The sequence below is a fragment of the Aquarana catesbeiana genome, linkage group LG07, assembly GCF_042186555.1.
Source record: "Aquarana catesbeiana isolate 2022-GZ linkage group LG07, ASM4218655v1, whole genome shotgun sequence".
Lineage (NCBI taxonomy): Eukaryota > Metazoa > Chordata > Amphibia > Anura > Ranidae > Aquarana > Aquarana catesbeiana.
In genome coordinates, this window is record NC_133330.1 from 190961780 (window position 1) to 190984299 (window position 22520).

Consider the following 22520-nt stretch of genomic DNA (forward strand, 5'->3'; position numbering starts at 1 on the left):
GCAGGATCTGCAATGCATCTACAAATGAAAAAAAATAGCACTATGCCCACAAGGGCCGTTAGAGGTTGCTTGTCCCCCCTTGGTTCCCCTGACCTTGCAAGCTCCCCAACACCTCTGACACTCTGGGATCTCACATATTTAAAGCAGACATGAAATGCAAAGACACCAATAGTTAGCAATGTTTGCAAGTTAACACTTTACTGGGATATTAAGTCAAAATAGACTGTGATGGATGCAGGTATAACCCAAGTTGAGAGATAATGCAGAAAAATTAGCTCTCAGGAACACACAAAGCAATAACAATAACAGTAAGCCAAATTGTTATGAATTGGTTGAAAAAGGATTTATGACCCCAGAACAAGAGGGGAAAGAGGAGACTTTAAGTCAGTCCACTCCCTCTAGGCCCTGATGCCACAAGGAAAAGGAGTTAAACAATTTAAAAGGTCTGTGTAGGAGTTCTCCTTCAATAAACAATAATGTAATGGTTAGTAAGTTATATTCTGCCACAGGTTCTGTAGGAAGTGTGTCTTTTGAAAAAAAGAAGGTCCTTGAAGTGTGGGTATCTTTAATCTCCTACTAACTGTGGTGGGGCCCAGAGATGTTACAAGGCAAAGATAGTTTAAGGAGGCTGAATGGAAAAGGATGTTATATTTCCCCAGCTAATGAAGTCCCAGTACAGGCTCTTGAATGTCCACAGCGAGTTGTGAGGTGCCCGACTGGCCACCTGTGTCAGGAGTCAGGAGCTCAGCAATGACCGTGGGGGGTGTGCAGGGGATGTGGTCCCAAGCAGCAGTGCTGTGCATGCAGTGACAATGATGCAGCCTTTAGAGCAAGAGGTCTCATCCCTGCCTAGGCTACAGTGCCCATCAACGGCACCCTGAGCGACAGCCTCCTCCTCCTGCAGCTCTAAAGCCCGTATCCCTAAAGAGTGAGCTCACCCAGGACAGTCCAATTTATGTGCTTGTCTAAAATTCCTTTGGTCTTTCAAAACTCTGGAGCTTGTAGTTTCAAACAGTATATAGTCTATGGAAACTTCAGGTGACTGGACTACATGTCCCACAATCCTCTCCTGTCAGTGATTGGCTTTCCCTCTGCATTCAGGAAGTGATGTGATAATCAACAGGTTGTGCACTAGAGGAAATAATAATGATATTTTTGGGTACCTACCTGTCTGAAGAAAAGTATTCAATGTGTTCATTCAAAATCATGCTCCCCTCCCCCCAGTGTTAGAAGAAACATCATGATGCTGATGGTACCTTACATTTCTGCCAAGTGCTTTTTATATTCCAGTTCCTTATGTACACACAAACTTCAGTATAGTGCAATCATGAATGCAATAGAGTTCCATGCTATAAAACAAAAATAAATACAAAAATAAATCGTATCAATAGAAGTTCTTTACTTAAAGCAGAGTTACACCCAAAAATGGAACTTCCGCTGTCCGGATTCCTCCCCCCCCCCTCTGGTGTCACATTTGGCACCTTTCAGGGGGGAGCAGATACCTGTCTAATACAGGTATTTGCCCCCACTTCTGGCAAAGGATCGCCACAGTATCTGCGGTGATCTACGCCATCTCTGGCCCCTCCTCTATCTCCCACCCTCCCGCTGTCTTCTGGGAGACACACAGGTCCCAGAAGACAGTAGGGACCACTCAGAACGTGCAGTGCGACTCGCGTATGCGCAGTAGGGAACCAGCGTGTGAAGCCGCAAGGCTTCACTTCCTGATTCCCTTATTGAAGATGCCGGCACCTCCACCCGTATTTGTAGCTGCTGACTTTTAATTTTTTTTTTTTTGCCAGAACTCCACTTTAAGCTTAACATATTTTCAAAGTGTGTAGATGTTTGCAATTATACTCACATCTTTCCTATATTTTTTACAGCCAAACTATGTCCCCCTGTGGTGGATGACAGTGTAAGAGTTTTGTCCACCATACCTGATGAAGAATATACAGCAGGTCATGTAATAAACCTAGAGTGCAAAAATCCAAATAAGAAACTTAATGGGCCATCTCAGATTTACTGTACATCCAATGGAGCTTGGAATATACAGCCACCAACATGCAAAGGTGTGTAAGAAAAGCTGTAATTGTTTCCTAGTCAGATATTTACAAATAAACACCATAAGGGTACTTTTACACTGCTCTGTAACAAAATCGTGGTAAAAACGTATATATGTTTTAACTGCAATTTTGCTGTATTTCCGATGTGCTTGCTGTGCATTTCTGGTGCATTTTTGGGTTGCCTGCACCTGTAAAAAATGGACATGTGACTCAAAACGCACCAAAGATGCAAAATTGCAGTGTTTTTTTAACAGCGATTTTGCCTTGATTTCCATTCATTTCAATGGAAAGCTGCATTTTGGTGCATTTTTTTTAAACCGTACCAAAGATGCAGCATGCAGGACTTTTCAAAACGCACTGCACCTGTAATGCAGTGGTGTGAAAAGTCCCATAGGATGTAAAGGGACACTTTTTTCTTGCATTTTATTTTGCAAAGAAAAAAAAACGGAAGAAAAACATATTGACGTGAAAGGGCCCTTAGTTTGCACAGTGGAAAACATGACAGGGAGCACTTTCATAAGTAGCCATTTTGAGGTGTACAGCATTACAGATCAATGTTAGCTGTCTCAAGAATTGATGCGTTGGCCTTCTTGAAGTGTATGTAAATGCTTTTTTTTGTAGTTTTTGGATAATCAGGAAGGGGGAGTGGGAAAACCTTTGTGTCAGGTTTTACTGATGTCTGTGTCTCCACTGGGGAGATCTGCCTCTCTTTTAATCTAAGGGCTGTCGCCTGAGCAAAAGGCAAGGGTTCTGCTAACAATTATCTAAGATGACAAGTACCCTCACTTTTGCCAGATTTCCTCCCAGTTCCTATTGCATCCATTGGACAGCAAAAAATAATCAAATAACATGTTGGGGGTTTCAACCCTTACCTACTCTATCCAATACCCACTTTAAAGTGTAACTAAAGACATATCTTTTTTTTAGTTTTGGATAGGATGAAGAGGGATTTGAACACCTGTCAGGCTTGTATTGCTGTTTGTGCCCCATTAGGGAGATTCACCCTCCCTATTTGTCTTGTTTACCATTATTACCAAGTGTGAAAGTGACTGACTGTTTTTCTGGTGACTCCCATGTGTTTTCTAACTTTAAAAATAGTTGTATGCTATACTTTAAGCTCAAGCCACACTCCTCTGGTTCTGAAGCACAGTGGGTCAGCCTTATTATTACATGGTTGCAGGGGGATCCCCAGTCTTGGGCGTTTAGCCTCCCTGCAGATGACCCATTCAGAGGGTCAGTTGAAGCCTTTTTCAAAGCCTTACTGTATGATGATCCTAACCGTGCGCATTCAGCTGAAGCTAACCTTAGGTCACTACGTCAAGATAAACGCACCGCTGAACAATACTGTTCTGATTTCCGCCGCTGGGCATCTGACTCAGGGTGGAATGACCAAGCTCTAAGAAGCCAATTCAGGTTTGGCTTATCAGACTCCATCAAAGACTCCTTAGTTCACTACCCTGAACCTGAAGTCATTGAATGAAGCCATGCAACTAGCCATCCATATTGACAGGCGTTTACGGGAAAGGCGTACAGAGAGGTTTGTTTCTTTGCTTCCCAGTACGCTGCCCACCTTTTCTTCATTTCCTGAGCCCTCTCAGCCTCCCCAGAAGGATGACCCCATGCAAATTGGCACTACCCATTTATCCTCTGGGGAAAAGGCTGAAGGAGATCTCAGGGTCTCTGTTTATATTGTGGCAACCACGGCCAATTTGTTGCTAACTGTCCTAATAAGCCGAGAAACGTCAAAAGTCTAGTGCGGGTGGGGTCTGCTTCTATAGACCATACTGTGTCTGTTTCCCTCAGAGATGGCTTATTTGTTCCTGCACAACTTAGTTCTGCCAAGTTTTCTCACCAGCTCTCTGCTTTCATTGATTCTGGTGCTGCTAGCAATTTCATTGATAGGGACCTAGCACAGTCTACAGATTCTGGTGACTAAGGTGCACAGACCCTTCTCAGTCTTAGCCATTGATAATTCTCCCTTGTCCATGGGTCTGATGACCTTGTGTACGGTACCTATTACCCTGACCATTGGGGAATTTCACAGGGAGACAATCAGCTTCTACCTGATCTCTTCTCCTGCTTATTCCCTTATCTTGGGGTATCCCTGGCTTAAACTTCACAACCCGCACATAGACTGGGCTGCAGAGGAGATTGGTTCCTGGTCCCAGACCTGCATCCAGAATTGCATTAAAACCGCTGACCAGTTGCCCATGTATAACTCTTGTGTGGCCAGTACCAGTCACGTGCCTTTATTACAGTCCTATTCAAATCCTGATCATGACAATGTTTCCAATTGTGACTACAGTTCACATAACCATGTGCCTTTATTTGACTCTGTTATAACAAAAGACATTGACAAGTCTATTGAATTCTCTACAGGTCACCTCTCCAGCCAATTGCCACAGTCTGAACCCTCTCCTCCTAGAAATCAAGCTTATCTGTTGTCTCATAGCCTGGAGCCCTGTTTGGAAACGTACTCTAAGTCCTCAGAATATTACCCTTACCTTTACTTGTCACTAAACTCCCTTGGACGCACAGCCAGGCTAACTTGTCTGCAAGTTCCACTGTCGCTACACCTGGTGATGTGATTCAGACAGTCACTGCACCTGGTGATGCGATTCAGACAGTCGCTACACCTGGTGATGCGGCCCAGTTGGCCACTACATCAGTTATGCCAGTCCAGCCCATGCCCATTGAACTTCCTGTTTTTTTCCTATTCAGGACTTTCTGGTGATGCAATTCAGACAGTCGCTGCGCTTGGCGACGTGGCTCGGTCGGCCACTGCGTCAATTGTGCCGGTCTGGCCCATGCCCATTGAGCCTTCTGCTTTTTCTTATTCAGGGCTTTCTGTAGCCTGGCCTCACCCCACTTCTACTACACCCATTCTGACCGGTGTAAGAGGTTCCATCCACCCTTTGGATAAACTGCCTCATTCCGCCAGGTGGGACTTTCAACCTTTTTTTCAGGGCTCTCTGCATTCGGCTCGTGTTTCATCTGTCCGGCATGACACTTCCCCTGCTAACCAGCCTGACCTTGTGGATCCATGGACCTCTGCCCAGTCTGATTGTCCTGTGCTGGATGTCCAGCTTGTCTTTGAAGGTCCGGGGGCCCCTCCTTAGAGGGAGGGGGTAATGTCAGGATCACTTAGTGCCCCTGCTACTCAGGATACAAAATAAGGTAGTACTGAGTATTACCAGGGAGGCGGACTTTTTAGGCTAAGAAACAGTGGAGAAGATATAGCAGTATAAAAAATATAAATTTATTGAAAAATACAAATATCTAAAAAACAAAATGACAGTTGTAACATAAAGCATCTATGATTATTGTGCAGTGAGCCCTTGTATGTCCACTCGTTTCGCCGTTAGGCTTCCTCAGGACACGGCAAAGGTTCACAGATGAGGCAGAGAAGGAAATATGTCTCTCTATCTAAAATGAGATATAATATCATTAGACACACACACAACTAACACATAAACAAACTGTTAACGATAAAAATCATGCGTTAAACAACTGCGAGCATAGGAAAGAACACCAAGCCGGTACCTTAAATTGAAATGCAAAAACATGCAAATCACGGTAGGATGAGAAAGTTCAATCAGCAGTTAGAAAGCTGAAATTAAAGCAAATGCAACCAGCATCAGCAACGAGAATATGCATTTAGGCAGAGAAAACTTTGTAGGTTTGTTAGAGAATCAGACTTACTATATTGGATATAGCTAAATATCTCAGCAGGGGCATGTAGATAGTGTTACTAATCATGGGAACAGCCATTAGAAGGAGGAAGGCCAACACCGGATGCACCAATTAGATCCAGGATTTAGTATCAGCAATGCTGAAGGCTCAATATAATCCCATCGCTGCATCTATAAGGATATATATATATATATATATATATAAGGATAGCATGAAGCTAAGTACTCCAGCGTGCCCCTGGGAGACAACATTACACTGCACATATTACTAGCAGCAGCTGACAGATATTTATATCCTTGATCAGTCACAGCTGATCGTAAGACATAGCATCATGTGATTCCAGGATAGCAGGTTGCATTATGGGGATTGTAGACCGACGGCAACAGAGCTTTCTGCACATGTAAAGGAAGATATGCCGAAGAAGAGACATCCTATATTTATGCATTATGGGCATTGAAGGAACTAGTGCCTATTTCCATTACTCAACTTTAGATCTGTCCAACAATAGGCGAATAGCCAGTGTTACAGTGACATCGCTATATAGAAAACGTATGAATCTACAAAACTCTGCACAATCATTGTTGTCTTAGTTATAATTAGCAAAGGTCGGCAGGTGCTAGACAGCAAAAAATCTCTTTAAAAGTACCGTGATCAGTATGCTACCCCAAACATGCATATCCGAGGAGCTGCATACTTGGAAATAGATAAACAGCAGGCAACCAGCTTCAGATATTCCATCGATATCGCTCACAGGTGGCTAGCGCATGATACATCATAAAAAAAGGACCAAGATGCCTATAACACCGTATATGAACAAACTGATACACATATATATTAGATCAATATCTCCATTCAGATCATATACTAAATCTTACAAATGATACAAATACGGACTGAGTCTGTTTACATATGTTACCTTATCTAAAAAAAAAAAAAAAAAAAAAAAAAACATAAAACATAAAGGGGAGAATGGGGAGGGAAGGATGAAGGAAACAATTAAGGAGGGATACAAGACAGCTGCAAATGAGGGAAATCGCATGGTACAATATCGATTGACCGTATCAAAGAAAGGGTTTGAAACTGATCATATCATTCATGCCTGGATAGACCGTGGCCCGTAACTTATGTATCCATTGCATTTCGCGCTGGAGTAATTTTTTATCAAAATCACCCCCACGGGGGTCTGCGTAGACAATGTCAAGAGCTGCAAATTTAAACATCACAGGGTCATACATATGCTTGAAGGCTATGTGATAACCCATTGTGGTGTTTAAGAGACCATTTGTAGCGTAGTATACGTGGTCTTTGATTCTTCTCCAGAAGGGCCTGATGGTTTTACCCACATAGAAGGCTCCACATGGACAAAGGATGATGTAAATAACTCCTTGAGTTTGACATGTGATGTGGTGCCGTAGGACGTGTGTGTGACCATTTGGGAGGGGAACCAAAGGTCCTGTCAGTAGCAAATTGCAAAAGTCGCATTTGCCACATTTAAAAAGACCTACAGGGGATTCCATTGCATTAGTGGCTTTGCAATAGTGACTTCGTACTAGATGGTCTTTTATGGATCTTGCTCGCCGAAAAGTAATCTCGGGGAGGAGTCCTATATATTTACTGATGGTGGGATCAATAGTTAGAATGTGCCAATGTTTTTGGATAGTTGAACGTATAGTTTGATGTTGGTCGGAATAGGTTGTGATGAACCTAACTACCTCTGAATTAGTTTGTTTTGGTTCCTGGAACAACAGGGCAATTCTCGATTTGGTTATAGCTTTTTTAAACGCATTTTTGAGAGTGGTTTTGGTGTATCCTCTCACTAAGAGACGCTGATAAAGAAGGTCTGCTTCATATTTAAAGTCAGCATCCGTTGAGCAGTTACGTTTTAAGCGTATGTACTGACTAAACAGAATACTCTGGACTAGAGGTCGTGGGTGCGCACTCCGTGCGTGTAGTATTGTGTTCCCCGCTGTGGGTTTTCGAAACAATGATGTATTGATTTGGCCCTCCTGATTAATTTTGATAGTAATGTCTAAATATGTAATTGTGGAAGGGCTGAACTGCCTGGTGAATTTCAGATTGTAGTCATTCTGACTTAGAACGACCATGAATTCCTCTAGTGCTGCTGGTGGTCCCGCCCATAGTAACAAGATGTCATCTATGTAGCAGAACCACCACAGCACATAGGAAAACAGGTTTGAGTGTCTATCATTGGCAAATAGGTCCCGCTCCCACCCCCCCAGGTACAGGTTCGCATAGGAGGGTGCACAACTTGTGCCCATAGCAACCCCCTGTACCTGGAGGAAGTGGGAGCCATCGAAGGAAAAGACGTTTTTAGAAAGAATGTATGGCAAAACAAAGTCATTGAGGTCTGAGAACGTAGGTCCTCTTTCTTTTAGAAATCTGGAAACTGTGTTTAGACCTAATTCATGTGGAATAGATGAGTACAAAGTTTCCACATCAATAGTTACCAAAAGGCATCCATAGGGAACAGTTAGGCCCTCCAGATTTTTTAACAAATCTGGGGTATCTTTTATATAGGAGGGAAAAGTGGTGACATGGGGTCGTAGGTATTGATCTACAAAAATGCTCGCTCTTTCTGTTTTTGAGCCTATAATTGAGACGATTGGACGTCCAGGTGGTTTTGTAGGGTGTTTGTGGATTTTGGGCAGAGAGTAAAAAGTGGGTACTCTCGGATGAGCCACTTGAATACCTTTAAAAATCTCTTGCGTGATCAGGCCGTTGGCAAGGGTGGATTGTAATAGGTCATCATACTGCTGATCAAATTTAGTTAGGATGCTAGCAGTAATCGGTTTGTACCAGAGTCGGTTTTTTAAGATGTCCCAACACATGTTTCTGTATGATAATGTATCCATTAAAACCACATTACCGCCCTTATCTGATGGCTTGATGACCACATCAGGATTGTTACTTAAATTGGTTATGGCTGCTTGATGAGCCTCACTCAGATTGGGGTTTGCTGTCTTTCTTAATGGCATAGATTCAATGTCTTTAATTGTCTGGACCAGGAAAGCCTATATATTAGAATTAATATGTAAAGACGGAAAGTTGGTAGATTTTTTCTTTATTGCCTCTCCCAATGACTTGATGTCTTTTAGAAAAAGAGTAATTTGTATTAGTTGGCCACGAATTACATCCGATTCAAGGGTATCTTGGGTAGTTGGGACAGATTCATTTTCCTCTTGGAGTAAGACCAAGTTTTTTAGGGCTCTGAATTCGGCCACTGAGAAATCTTTCCAGATTTCCTGGTGGGCGATTTGCGCTTGTTTACCTCGTCTGTCACTATCATACATGAATTTTAGAGTCAACTTTCTTGCAAATAAATATAGGTCTTTGATAATGTCAAACTTATTTGGTAGTGAGTTGGGGCAGAAACTGAGGCCGAGCTGCAGGAGCTCCCGTTCAACAGTATTCAGGGGATATGATGATAAATTGATCACTTCTAATTTATCTTTCTTGGTCGGAAAATTCTGTTCACCTCCTAAAGGAGGGGTGTCAAACTAAATTTCATCGTGGGCCACCTCAGCATTATGATTGTCCTCAAAAGGGTCGGTTGTATCTGCAAGATTAGATGTCCAGCGCATCCCCTCCCCTTACATTAGATGTCAAGAGCCACCCAACCATCAGAAGTTGAGTCCCCTACTCTCCCTAACATCACCCCCTTTCCTTATGCTGCTGCTGGGAAGAAGCTGGATGCATTGCTTGAAAGCAGAATGTAGGGATCTGGAGGAGGACCAGAGGAGGGCTGGAGCTCTCCTGCAGCTGCAGGAGAGGTGTGAGGGCCACATGAAATGGCCTGAAAGGCCAGGTTCGGCCCGCGGGCCTTGTGTTTGACACCTGTGTCCTAAAGGTGTATTTGTTATAGGGTCAGAAAATGGTCTATTGTCAGAGTTAGCGCCTACCTGTTTGGTAGTAATCGGGAAAAATTGATCTATGCATCATTTTTTAGTATCTTTCTGGATTGCTCCAGCTGTCGCAGTACTTGCTGGTCTCGATGCCATCAAGGTTTTAGCGCCATCTATGATGTGTAGTCGAGTATTCTGTTCTCTATTGGAGGTTGGAGGCATAGTGGTAGAAGAGAGATCAGAAGAGACACCCAGTGCTTGATTCGGAAACATAGTTAACTCCCTGTTTACCACTAAGGTATCAGTCTTTACAGTGTTTGTGTCAGTATTGGGGGGATTTAATTTACCCAGTGCTATTTTCTTATCTGTACCTGTTTGATGCCCACCACCTGTTTGTGTTCTCTTTCTTGAATTGCGGCCTCTCTGTCGTCCCTGGTCAGATGTCCTAGAGCCTTGTGATAGGATAGATAAGAATTAGCAGAGGAATCAGAGTCACTTGCTTTCTCATTAGGTTTCCGTCTATTTCTTTGTACATTGGTGAACTTACGGTTCCCTCGTTGACCATTCCTGTGTGGCCAATTGTATGCATACCTGCGTGCAAAGGCTAGTTTGTCACGTGCGAGTTTGTCCTCTTTCTTGACCAACAAGTCTTTCGTGAACGTTTGAATATGTTCCTTTAAGCGGGTATCAAAGGTTGAAAAATTTGAATTATTTAATATAGTGGTATTTTCATCGTAGATTTGTTTTATCTCGCAATCTACTAGTTTTAATTCTTGCATGTAATACTCGATCATTAATTCCATCATTTTCCTGGAACAATCCTGGAGGTTCTGCTCCCATCGGGCCTTAAAGTCATGGTCAATAGCCCAAATATTGGGGAAGACCTGGACTTTCAGGCCTTTTGGGTTAAGATTCTCCCGGATATATTGTTCCAAATACTTAGTGTGCCAAAAAAGACTGGCTTTTCGCTCAAAGACTTGTAATAGTTTATGATAGACCTCCATTTCAACATTATTGTTGTTTACAGAGGAACATGTTTGCTTAATGTCCAGCATAAAACCCTCCCAATTGCTTCCTGCCAGTTCCGCCATTCTGGTAAACACTTGCAAAAAATAACTCAAATAATATAATTTTGGGAAGGAGAGAGTAAAAAAGGCTAGGTTCAGAAAAATAGCTATGTACACTAATAGATTTAATGGTGTTTGCCACCTATACATGGACACAAAACAAGGGGAGGAAAGTGCACCAGAGATAAGCCACATCAATAAAACATTGAGGATACAAAATAAGGTAGTACTGAGTATTACCAGGGAGGCAGACTTTTTAGGCTAAGAAAAGATATAGCAGTATAAAAAAATATAAATTTATTGAAAAATACAAATATCTAAAAAACACAATGACAGTTGTAACATAAAGCATCTATGATTATTGTGCAGTGAGCCCTTGTATGTCAGACCTCAATGACTTTGTTTTGCGACTTCTGTCACACATTCTTTCTAAAAACGTCTTTTCCTTTGATGGCTCCCACTTCCTCCAGGTACAGGGGGCCACTATGGGCACATGTTGTGCACCCTCCTATGCGAACCTGTACCTGGGGGGGTGGGAGCGGGACCTATTTGCCAATGATAGACACTCAAACCTGTTTTCCTATGTGCTGCGGTGGTTCCGCTACATAGATGACATCTTGTTACTATGGGCGGGACCACCAGCAGCACTAGAGGAATTCATTACTATCAAAATTAATCAGGAGGGCCAAATCAATACATCATTGTTTCGAAAAAACCCACAGCGGGGAATACAATACTACACACGGAGTGTGCACCCACGCCCTCTAGTGCAGAGTATTCTGTTTAGTCAGTACATATGCTTAAAACGTAACTGCTCAACGGATGCTGACTTTAAATATGAAGCAGACCTTCTTTATCAGCATCTCTTAGCGAGAGGATACACCAAAATCACTCTCAAAAAGGCGTTTAAAAAAGTTATAACCAAATCGAGAAATGCCCTGTTGTTCCCAGAACCCAAACAAACTAATTCAGAGGTAGTTAGGTTCATCACAACCTATTCCGACCAACATCAAACTATACGTTCAACTATCCAAAAACATTGGCACATTCTAACTACTGATCCCACCATCAGTAAATATATAGGACCCCGCCCCAAGATTACTTTTCGGCGAGCAAGATCCATAAAAGACCATATAGTACGAAGTCACTATTGCAAAGCCACTAATGCAATGGAATCCCCTGTAGGTCTTTTTAAATGTGGCAAATGCGACTTTTGCGATTTGCTACTGACAGGACCATCAGGTTCCTCTCCCAAATGGTCACACACATCCTATGGCACCACATCACATGTCAAACTCAAGGAGTTATTTACATCATCCTTTGTCCATGTGGAGCCTTCTATGTGGGTAAAACCATCAGGCCCTTCTGGAGAAGAATCAAATACCACGTATACTACGCTACAAATGGTCTCTTTTTTTTAGATAAGGTAACATATGTAAACAGACTCAGTCCGTATTTGTGTCATTTGTAAGATTTAGTATATGATCTGAATGGAGATATTGATATATATATACACATGTCATGTATGCATAACGAGCATCAATCATAAACTGAATGTAATTTGGAGAATTCACGCATGATCTACACATTGATCTAATATATATGTGTATCAGTTTGTTCATACAAGGTGTTATAGGCATCTTTGTCCTGTTTTTATGATGTATCATGCGCTATCTACCTGTGAGCGATATTGATGGAATATCTGAAGCTGGTTGCCTGCTGTTTATCTACTTCCAAGTATGCAGCTCCTCGGATATGCATGTTTGGGGTAGCATACTGATCACGGTACTTTTAAAGAGATTTTTTGCTGTCTAGCACCTGCCGACCTTTGCTAATTATAACTAAGACAACAATGATTGTGCAGAGTTTTGTAGATTCATACGTTTTCTATATAGCGATGTCACTATAACACTGGCTATTCGCCTATTGTCGGACAGATCTAAAGTCGAGTAATGGAAATAGGCACTAGTTCCTACAATGCCCATAATGCATAAATATAGGATGTCTCTTCTTCGGCATATCTTCCTTTACATGTTCAGAAAGCTCTGTTGCCGTCGGCCTACAATCCCCATAATGCAACCTGCTATCCTGGAATCACATGATGCTATGTCTTACGATCAGCTGTGACTAATCAAGGGTATAAATATCTGTCAGCTGCTGCTAGTCCTGTGTGCAGTGTAATGTTTTCTCCCAGGGGCACGCTGGAGTATTTGTATCCTGAATGTAAGTACTTAGCTATATGCTATCACTTGGCCCTTGCTGCACTAAATTCCCTATATGCTATTAGCATTGCTGCAGTAAAATCTCTACATGTTATCACCGTTTCTATATTTAGCTTAAATCTGTTATTATATGCTTATAGATGCAGCGATGGGATTATATTGAGCCTTCAGCATTGCTGATACTAAATCCTGGATCTAATTGGTGCATCCGGTGTTGGCCTTCCTCCCTCTAATGGCTGTTCCCATAATTAGTAACACTATCTACATGCCCCTGCTGAGATATTTAGCTATATCCAATATAGTAAGTCTGATTCTCTAACAAACCTACAAAGTTTTCTCTGCCTAAATGCATATTCTCGTTGCTAACGCTGGTTGCATTTGCTTTAATTTCAGCTTTCTAACTGCTGATTGAACTTTCTCATCCTACCGTGATTTGCATTTTTTTGCATTTCAATTTAAGGTACCGGCTTGGTGTTCTTTCCTATGCTCGCAGTTGTTTAGTGCATGATTTTTATCGTTAACAGTTTGTTTATGTGTTAGTTGTGTGTGTCTAATGATATTATATCTCATTTTAGATAGAGAGACATATTTCCTTTTCTGTCTCATCTGTGAACCTTGGCCGTGTCCTGAGGAAGCCTAACGGCGAAACACGTGGACATACAAGGGCTCACTGCACAATAATCATAGATGCTTTATGTTACAACTGTCATTTTGTTTTTAAAAAACTTGTATTTTTCAATAAAGTTATATTTTTTATACTGCTATATCTTCTCCACTGTTTCTTAGCCTAAAAAGTACGCCTCCCTGGTAATACTCAGTACTACCTTATTTTGCATTCCCCCTGTCTGTGTTCACCTGGAAGGTGATTGATCTGGTCAGTCACCTGATATAAGCAAACCAAACACTCCATCCCTTGCTTGTGATAGAGACAGAGTTACCTGCATTTGTTCCTGATCAAGCCACCCGTTTGTCTGCCCTGCTTTGCCGCTGGATTTCCCTGTGTATGACTTGGATCGGATATTGGACTATTCCCTGAACTCAGCCTGCCTTTCACCTGGATTGTCATAGAACCACGCTATCTGTCTGCTAAACTGCTAGTAGTCTGTTGTTTGCTCTGTTCGTGTCTGCCCTGGTGTGGTGGCCAGGCACTATAGCATTGTGTATAAGTCCTGGGGCCAACCAAGTACCGGTAGGCCTGCTAGCCCAAAGGGAAAGGGGGCTGCTATAGGTTAAGCACACAGTAGCTTAACTAGCTATAGTGTCTGACCACCTGCATTGAGGTAGACGTGACATTTGTGACATCATCAGACTAGAAATAGAGGAGACATTTTTCAATGGGGACACTAGTTCTGGTTACAAATCATAACTAGCTGGCTAGATGACTGCTGTTTAAAGAGGTAAAATAATGGGAGACTTCAATAGGGAAATTACATTTTGACTTATTTGGCTACAAGCAAAAATCTTCATGTTTCTGGCCTCTAGTTTTCATACAGAACCCACAGGTTTGATATACACATATATAGTTTTAATCCAAGCATCTTCATTGTATTGATACAAAAATGATTAAACTCAGCGCTGCTCCTAAATATACAAATACGTAAATAAACTATAATATATAAAAATATAAAAGTGCTTGTGCAAACACATAAAGTGCAATGAATTAAAGTCCTTTAGTGCAATAAAGAAATGGTGTCCACTTCTGCTTGTGAAGATAATGGTGCCACTCCGTGCTCCCCTCCTGGGTCCTCACTCACCAGCAGTAAGCTTTAAATTAGCAAGGTCTTTATCCTACATCACTTTTTGAGGTGTTCCCCACCAACCGGAGACTTTATAGGATTCCATGGTCTTTAATCCACATCTATGGTAATTTCTTCAATACGATGCTATAAGTATAACATGTGCCAATGAAGAGAGAGATGCACATAACATAATATTGCTAAAATTTATTGTTAAAAAATATACAGAAATACACTTACATAAGGCATACAGGTAAAAATCGCCGCCTTGGCGTGCTGCCAGCCATCACTGAACCATGTGTGTGTGTGTGTGTGTGGTCCCTGCTTGATGTGTTTCACCCCCCCAATGGGCATCTTCAGAAGCTAGGGACGGCCTCCACTGGCTGCCTTATATGTGTATAATCCCACCCATTACACCCAAACCTCCTGCTCCTCTCCCTAACTACGTTGTGTGTTATTACACTTCCTACTAACGCCGGAAGTGTGTTAGCCGCCATATTGCTACTCCTGGTTGTTTAAACCCACTCTACCATGAGCACAAGAAGTTGCCGGCCATCACATTAAGCGTGTACTGCATTGTGTGTAACTGTTACGACTATAGTGTTATTGTATCGTTCAGCTTACTTGTATGCCCCCACGGTTGCAAACATCTTTATGAGTAAATGGGAATCGGAAGAAATTTTTGGCAAACGGATCCCAGGATTAATAACATACAGAAGATATATAGATGATATATTCATGGAATGGGAGGGCACTGAACAAACATTTAAGGAATTCTTACAAGAAATCAATATCAACAAATATAATATTTCCTTTTTAGCTAATTATAGTAGAGAGAAAGTTAGTTATCTTGATTTGGAAATCTTCAAACAAGGAAACAAAATGCTTATGCGCACTCATTTCAAAAGTACGGATAGGAACAGCTATATCCCCACTTCTAGTGGCCACCACCCAAAATGGATAAAGGGCATACTGAAAGATCAATTAATGAGGATCAAAAGAAATTGTGATCAAAAGGAAGATTATGACATACAATCCAATATGTTGTCAAACAGATTTGCCAAAAAAGGATATAAATGCCCTTATTTACAGACAATAACGGAGGAGGTTGGCTTAATAGACAGAGGAGAATTACTTACCCACAAACAAGAAAAAAAGCAGATTTTGAAATAGCCTTCTGCACAGAATAAAACAGACAATATAGACAAACTGAGAAAGTGGTAAGAACACACTGGCGAATACTAATGAGGGACCCAATACTTGCCAAAACACTTCCCAATTGACCTAAATGTATTTACTGACGTCCACCTATATTAAAAGACAAGATTGTAAAGAGCATCCCTGACCCACCAAAAAAACCTTTTTGGATCAGGTTGGTTTCTTTAGGTGTGGCAAATGCCTAACATGCAGAACATGCAAGAAAGGAAAGAAAAAAAAAAACACCCAAATTTCAATCTAGATCCACAGGACAGGTGTATGAAATTTCTAGGTTCATCACATGAGGGTCCACACACGTCACATATCTTTTAGAATGTGAGTGTGGATTACAGTATGTGGGTAGAACCACCAGGAAGCTAAAAGTAAGATTGCGTGAACATGTCAATAACATCAAAAAAGGATTCAGCAAGCGCAGTCTATCAAACCATTTCAGAAGATTCTCTAACAGAGATCCTTCAAAATGGACCTTTTGCGGGATAGATAGAGTAGAAAGACATTGGAGGGGTACTAATATGAAAAAAGCCATATCACCGAATGAAACTAAATGGATACACCAATTACACTCAATGACACCTGCAGGGTTGAATGTAGATTTAGACATAAATTGCTTTATTTCTAATTATTGATGATTTTACAAAGTATCATTTTTATAAAAGTATAATTTATGTAATTTTATTTTTAGGATTCATATACTGTATAGGATAATGAATTTTGTTAATTATCAGATTTGTGATGGGCATTAGGGATGAGCTTCGTGTTCGAGTCGAACCCATGTTCGACTCGAACATCGTCTGTTCGTCCGTTCGCCGAATTGCGAACGATATGGGCCGTTCGCGCCAAATTCGTGTGGCGCGTCACGGCCCATAATTCACTGCGGCATCGCAGTGCATTGCTGGCTGATGATTGGCCAAGCATGCACTATGACCCACATGCTTGGCCAATCACAGCGCCGTCTGAACAGAGAGCCGTAATTGGCCAAAGCCAAGGAGGCTTTGGCCAAGTATGGCTCAGGGGATTTAGTACACGCCCCACACTATATAAGGCCGCCTACACGGCGGCCCTGTGTAGTGTGTGTTCCGGCGTTCATTGAGAGAGAGAGAGAGACAGACAGTGACATTTGATTTGAGTTAGATAGATTAGGCAGAACAGTCAGTCAGTTTAGCTGCACTTACAGTGTATTGTGTATATATATATGCATCCCAGGTGTTGCATATATATATATATATACACTGTATTCAGTTTAGCTAGATCTGTTCCTGTTATCTTCCTACTGACAGGCAGGCTTGTCTTTTTACAGTATTTTCAGCTACCTGAAGAAAATTGCTGGTGTTCTTTTGATCCTATTAGTACCACAGTCAGGCAGCTAGACTATTTACAGTTAGTGCTGTGCGTCCTGCTCACAGTGTTCAGCTAAACCTACAAGTTGGTGTAGTGAGACCTCTGCACAGTGTTCATCTAAAGCTGCAAGTTAGTGCAGTGCGTCCTGCTCACAGTGTTCAGCTAGATCCGTTCCTGTTATCTTCTTACTGACAGGCAGGCTTGTCTTGTTACAGTATTTACAGCTACCTGAATAAAATTGCTGGTGTTATTTTGATCCTATTAGTACCACAGTCAGGCAGCTAGACTATTTACAGTTAGTGCAGTGCGTCCTGCTCACAGTGTTCAGCTAAACCTACAAGTTAGTGGGGTGCGTCCTGCTCACAGTGTTCAGCTAAAACTACAAGTTAGTGTGGTGCGTCCACCTCACAGTGTTCAGGTAAACCTACAAGTTAGTGAGGTGCGTCCTGCTCACAGTGTTCAGCTAAACCTACAAGTTGGTGTAGTGAGACCTCTGCACAGTGTTCATCTAAAGCTACAAGTTAGTGCAGTGCGTCCTGCTCACAGTGTTCAGCCAAAACTACAAGTTAGTGCTGTGCGTCCTGCTCACAGTGTTCAGCTAAAACTACAAGTTAGTGTGGTGCGTCCACCTTACAGTGTTCAGCTAAACCTACAAGTTATTTTTTTGCGAGCTCTGCACAGTGTTCAGCTAAAGCTACCTGTAGAAGGTTGGTGGTGTTCTCATACTACAGGCAGGCAGTTGATTTTGCTATCTGCAGTATCAGTATATATATATATATATATATATATATATATATCCCAGCTTAGTGCAGCTACAGGCCATTAGTATGTCTGGAAGGCCAAGAAGGAGAGGCAGACAGTCACAAGCCAATAAGAGAGGGCAAGCAGGCTCTGTGTCTAGTGCTAGTCGTGGAGACGGTGCATCCTCATCAGCACGTGGCCGTGGGACACGCTTGGGCTTTTTTTTGGCAGCTGGCCGTGTTGAGCCGCAACATGCGGAAGACTTGGTCGAGTGGATGACCAAGCCGTCCTCATCCTCCTCATCCTCTCTCACCCATGCCCAGGGTACTTTGTCTGGCAAAGCAGCGGCCTCTTCCCTCGGCTCAATGTCATCAGTGACTCCTTCCCTAGCCCCACCATGTCCTCCTGAGGAGTCCCTCGAACTGTTTGACCACAGTGTTGGGTACATGCTCCAGGAGGATGCCCAGCGTTTGGAAGGCTCTGATGATGATACTGAGCTCGATGAAGGCAGTAACATGAGCACGGACAGAAGGGGTGCCCAAGAAGGACAGCAATCTGGCAGTCATGCTCCCCCTGCTGCAGCATACTGCCAGGTTTGCTCCAGTGATGAGGAGGGAGGGGATGATGAGGTCACTGACTCAAAGTGGGTGCGTGATAGGAGAGAGGAGGAGGAGGCGGCACATCACCAACGAGGCAGGATGCCCTCCAGGGGCCAGCCTAAGGGCAGCACATTGACTGCATCACACCCCAAAGCTCCACATGTGCAGGGCGCTGCAGTCTCTGCGCGTTATTCAAAAAGTTCTTTGGTGTGGGCCTTTTTTGAGACGAGTGCATCAGATCGCACCGCTGCTATTTGCAACATATGTCTCAAGCGTATCTCGCGTGGCCAAAACATCTCCCGCTTGGGTACCAAATGCTTGACCAGACATATGTTGACCTGCCATGCAGTTCATTGGCAAGCGTATCTAAAAGACCCACACCAAAGAACAAAGAGGACCTCTCCTTGCTCCTCATCAGCTGAGATTTCCAACCCCACTATACCTTCAGTCCTCTCTGAGACCTGCACTGAGAGGAATGTGTAGAATTAGGTGTGTCACAGCCAAGTACTTGTGGGCAATCTGGTTTTGGTACACCAACGTCAGATTGTACCAGGCAAATTTCCCTGCCCCAGCTGCTACACCGCTGAAAGAAGTTTGCTCCCAGCCATCCACATGCCCAGCGGTTGAATGCTAGCTTGGCAAAATTGCTAGCACTTCAACTGCTGCCTTTTCAGTTGGTAGACTCTGCCCCCTTCCGTGAGTTTGTGGAATGTGCAGTTCCTCAGTGGCTGGTACCCAAACGCCACTTTTTCTCATGGAAGGCGATTCCGGCTCTCTACCGGCATGTGGAAGGCAATGTCCATGCCTCGCTGGACAGGGCGGTCAGCGGTAAGGTGCATATTACCGCTGACTCATGGTCCAGCAGGCATTGACAGGGAGGTTACCTAAGTTTCACGGTGCATTGGGTGACTCTGCTGGCAGCTGGGAAGGATGCAGGACAAGGTGCAGTAGTGTTGGAGGTTGTTCCGCCACCATGCCTCCAAAATGCTAATGATTGTGACACACCTCTCTCCTCCACCCCCTCCTCTTCTTCTTCCTCCATGGCCTCTTCCTGTGCTTTGTCCTCGGAACCAGTGGTGCTCCATAGCCGTTCAAGGGGCTACGCAAGTACGCAGGCCAAAAGATGCCATGCGGTGCTTGAGCTGGTGTGAGGAGCCACACTGGGGCAGAGGTTCTGTCAGCTCTGCAGGGGCAGGTTCAGAGGTGGTTGACGCCACGCCAACTTAAGGCAGGAATGGTGGTTTGCGACAATGGCACCAACCTCCTCTCTGCCCTCCGACAGGGACAAATGACCCATGTGCCCTGTTTGGCTCACGTCCTTAACTTGGTGGTGCAGCGGTTCTTGGGCAGGTACCCGGGCTTACAGGATGTCCTGAGGCAGGCCAGGAAAGTCTGTGTGCATTTCCGCCGGTCATATAATGCCAGTGCTCGGCTGACGGACCTCCAAAAGGAGTTTAACCTGCCCAAGAACCGCCTAATCTGTGACATGCCCACCAGGTGGAACTCAACGTTGGCCATGCTGCAGCGGCTGCACACGCAGCAGAGGGCCATCAATGAGTACCTGTGCGACTATGGCACCAGGACAGGGTCAGGGGAGCTTGTTTTTTTTTCCCCACGCCAGTGGGCCATGATCAGGGATGCATGCACTGTCCTGTCACCATTTGAGGAGGTCACGAGGATGGTGAGCAGTGACAGTGCATGCATCAGTGACACTGTCCCCCTTGTCCACCTGTTGGAGCACACGCTGCGTGGAATAGACAGGCCACTTGAGGCAGAACAGAGGCAGGAAGAGGAGGACTTCCTTCGCTCTCAAGGCCCCCTTTATCCAGACAGTGTTCCTGCGTGCCCGCCGATCACACAGGAAGAGGACGAGGAGGAGGAGGAGGAGGAGGAAGATTGTGTCAGTATGGAGGTGGAGCCTGGCACTCAGCATCAGCAGCAGTCTTTAAGGGATCAGTCCCAAGAAACACATGGACTTGTACGTGGCTGGGAGGAGATGGCTGCAGACCATGTCGTCCTTAGTGACCCAGAGGACTCCGGACCGAATGCCTCAGCAAATCTACGCTGCATGGCCTCCCTGATCCTGCAAAGCCTGCGTAAGGATCCTCGTATTCGTAGTATCAAGGAGAAGGACCAATACTGGCTGGCAACCCTCCTTGATCCACGTTACAAGGGTAAGGTTGCGGACCTTATCTTGCCATCGCAGAGGGAGCAGAGGATGAAACATCTTCGGGAGGCCTTGCAGAAAGGTCTGTGCAACGCGTTCCCAGAGACTGGGAGGTTACAAACTCCTGTTTCTGGACAACGTGTTGCTGAGGCTTCGGTCAGTCAAAGAAGGATCGGTGGAGAAGGTGGCCGTCTGACCGATGCGTTCAGACAATTTTTTGGTCCGCAGCCCCAAGGTATGATCGGTTCCAGCAACCATCGCCAGCGTCTGTTTTACATGGTGCAGGAATACCTAGGGGCAAGATCTGACTTGGACACCTTTCTCACCGAAAATCCTCTGGGTTACTGGGTCTTGAGGATGGATCACTGGCCAGAGCTTGCACAGTATGCAATTGAGCTACTGGCCTGTCCTGCATCCAGCGTTCTTTCGGAACGCACATTCAGTGCTGCTGGAGGCGTGGTAACCGATCACAGGGTGCGTCTGTCCACCGACTCGGTCGATCGACTGACCTTCATAAAAATGAATCAGTCTTGGATCACCACCAGCTACCAAGCACCTGATGCTGATGTAACCGAATAATTTTTTTTGAAATCTCAGATCCCTTCAAAGACTGCCTATGCTGATGCTGAGTGGCTATCCCTGAGTAATTATCCTCTTCCTCCTCAATCATCACGCTGATAGCTTGTAAGAACATTTTTGGTTCTGGGCGCCACCACCAGTGCCTAAGGCACAATTTTTCAGCCCCTGTTTAACAGGGGCGTGTAATTACAATTTTTGATGCAATACTTTGCAGCAGGGCTCGTTCCTGCGTTCCAACTAGAGTATCTGTGAGGGGTTGCAGTGTTGTGGCACCAGCACCAGTGCCTAAGGCCCAATTTTTCTGCCCCTGTTTAAAAGGGGCGTGTAATTACAATTTTTGATGCAATACTTTGCAGCAGGGCTCGTTCCTGCATTCCAACTAGAGTGTCTGTGAGGGGTTGCAGTTTTGTGGCACCAGCACCACCACCACCAAAGGCCCAATTTTTCTGCCCCTGTTCAACAGGGGCATGTAATTACAATTCTTGATCTAATATTTCACAGCAGGGCCCATTTCTGCACCCACCAAGAGCGAGTGAGGACTTACAGTGTTGTGGCACCAGCACCACCACCAAAGGCCCAATTTTTCTGCCCCTGTTCAACAGGGGCATGTAATTACAATTCTTGATCTAATATTTCACAGCAGGGCTCTGTGAGGGCTTACAGTGTTGTGGCCACAACAACACCTAAGGCCCAAATTTCTGTTGAGTATATAGGGCAGGCCCCTACTTTCAAACATCTAACTTACAAACGACTCCTACTTGCAAACGGAAGGAGACAACAGGAAGTGAGATGAAATCTACCCCTAGGAAGGGAAATTCTCTCCTGTAAGAGTTAATATGGGAAAAACATTTCTCCTTTCCACTGATGCTTTCCAATCCTTGTTCCACAAAAAAACCCAAATTCTCAAAAAGCATTTGTCATTGGGACAAAAAGTGAGGTGAAATCTTCTAAAGAGGAGGAAAGACAGCAAAACAAATGTCACAGGGGTGATAACCCTTCCCTATGTTTTCCAAAAAGCTTAAAAAAGATTTTTTGGCTGGAGCTAAACACGTTAAAAATGTACCTGTTCAAAATGACAAACAGATTCTACTTAACAACAAACCTACAGTCCCTGTCTTGTTTGCACCGCCTGTATACTGCTGTTCAGAGTATATAGGGCCTGGTGGCCCCACACCTTTCCTTATTTTAATTTGGGTGCGGGGTTCCCCTTAATATCCATACAAGACCCAAAGGGCCT

At 43.8% G+C, this 22520-nt stretch overlaps 1 protein-coding gene and 1 long non-coding RNA gene across 8 annotated transcripts in view; both read left to right on the forward strand.

The window, feature by feature from the left end:
- The window catches only part of LOC141103387 (complement factor H-related protein 1-like), a 553742-nt gene that overhangs the window by 312785 nt on the left and 218437 nt on the right, over positions 1-22520 (forward strand). For 5 of the 7 annotated variants that reach the window (XM_073592914.1, XM_073592913.1, XM_073592911.1 and 2 more), the window contains one exon: positions 1881-2066. The exons of the other annotated variants lie outside the window; for them this stretch is intronic. In XM_073592914.1, the coding sequence (XP_073449015.1) occupies positions 1881-2066 (186 nt within the window). The remainder of the gene's footprint in view (positions 1-1880; positions 2067-22520) is intronic. 7 annotated transcript variants of the gene reach the window in all.
- On the forward strand, positions 12725-13669 carry LOC141102509 (uncharacterized). The gene is made up of 4 exons (XR_012235127.1): positions 12725-12906; positions 13046-13206; positions 13299-13365; positions 13481-13669. It is a non-coding gene; the product is annotated as an uncharacterized lncRNA (long non-coding RNA).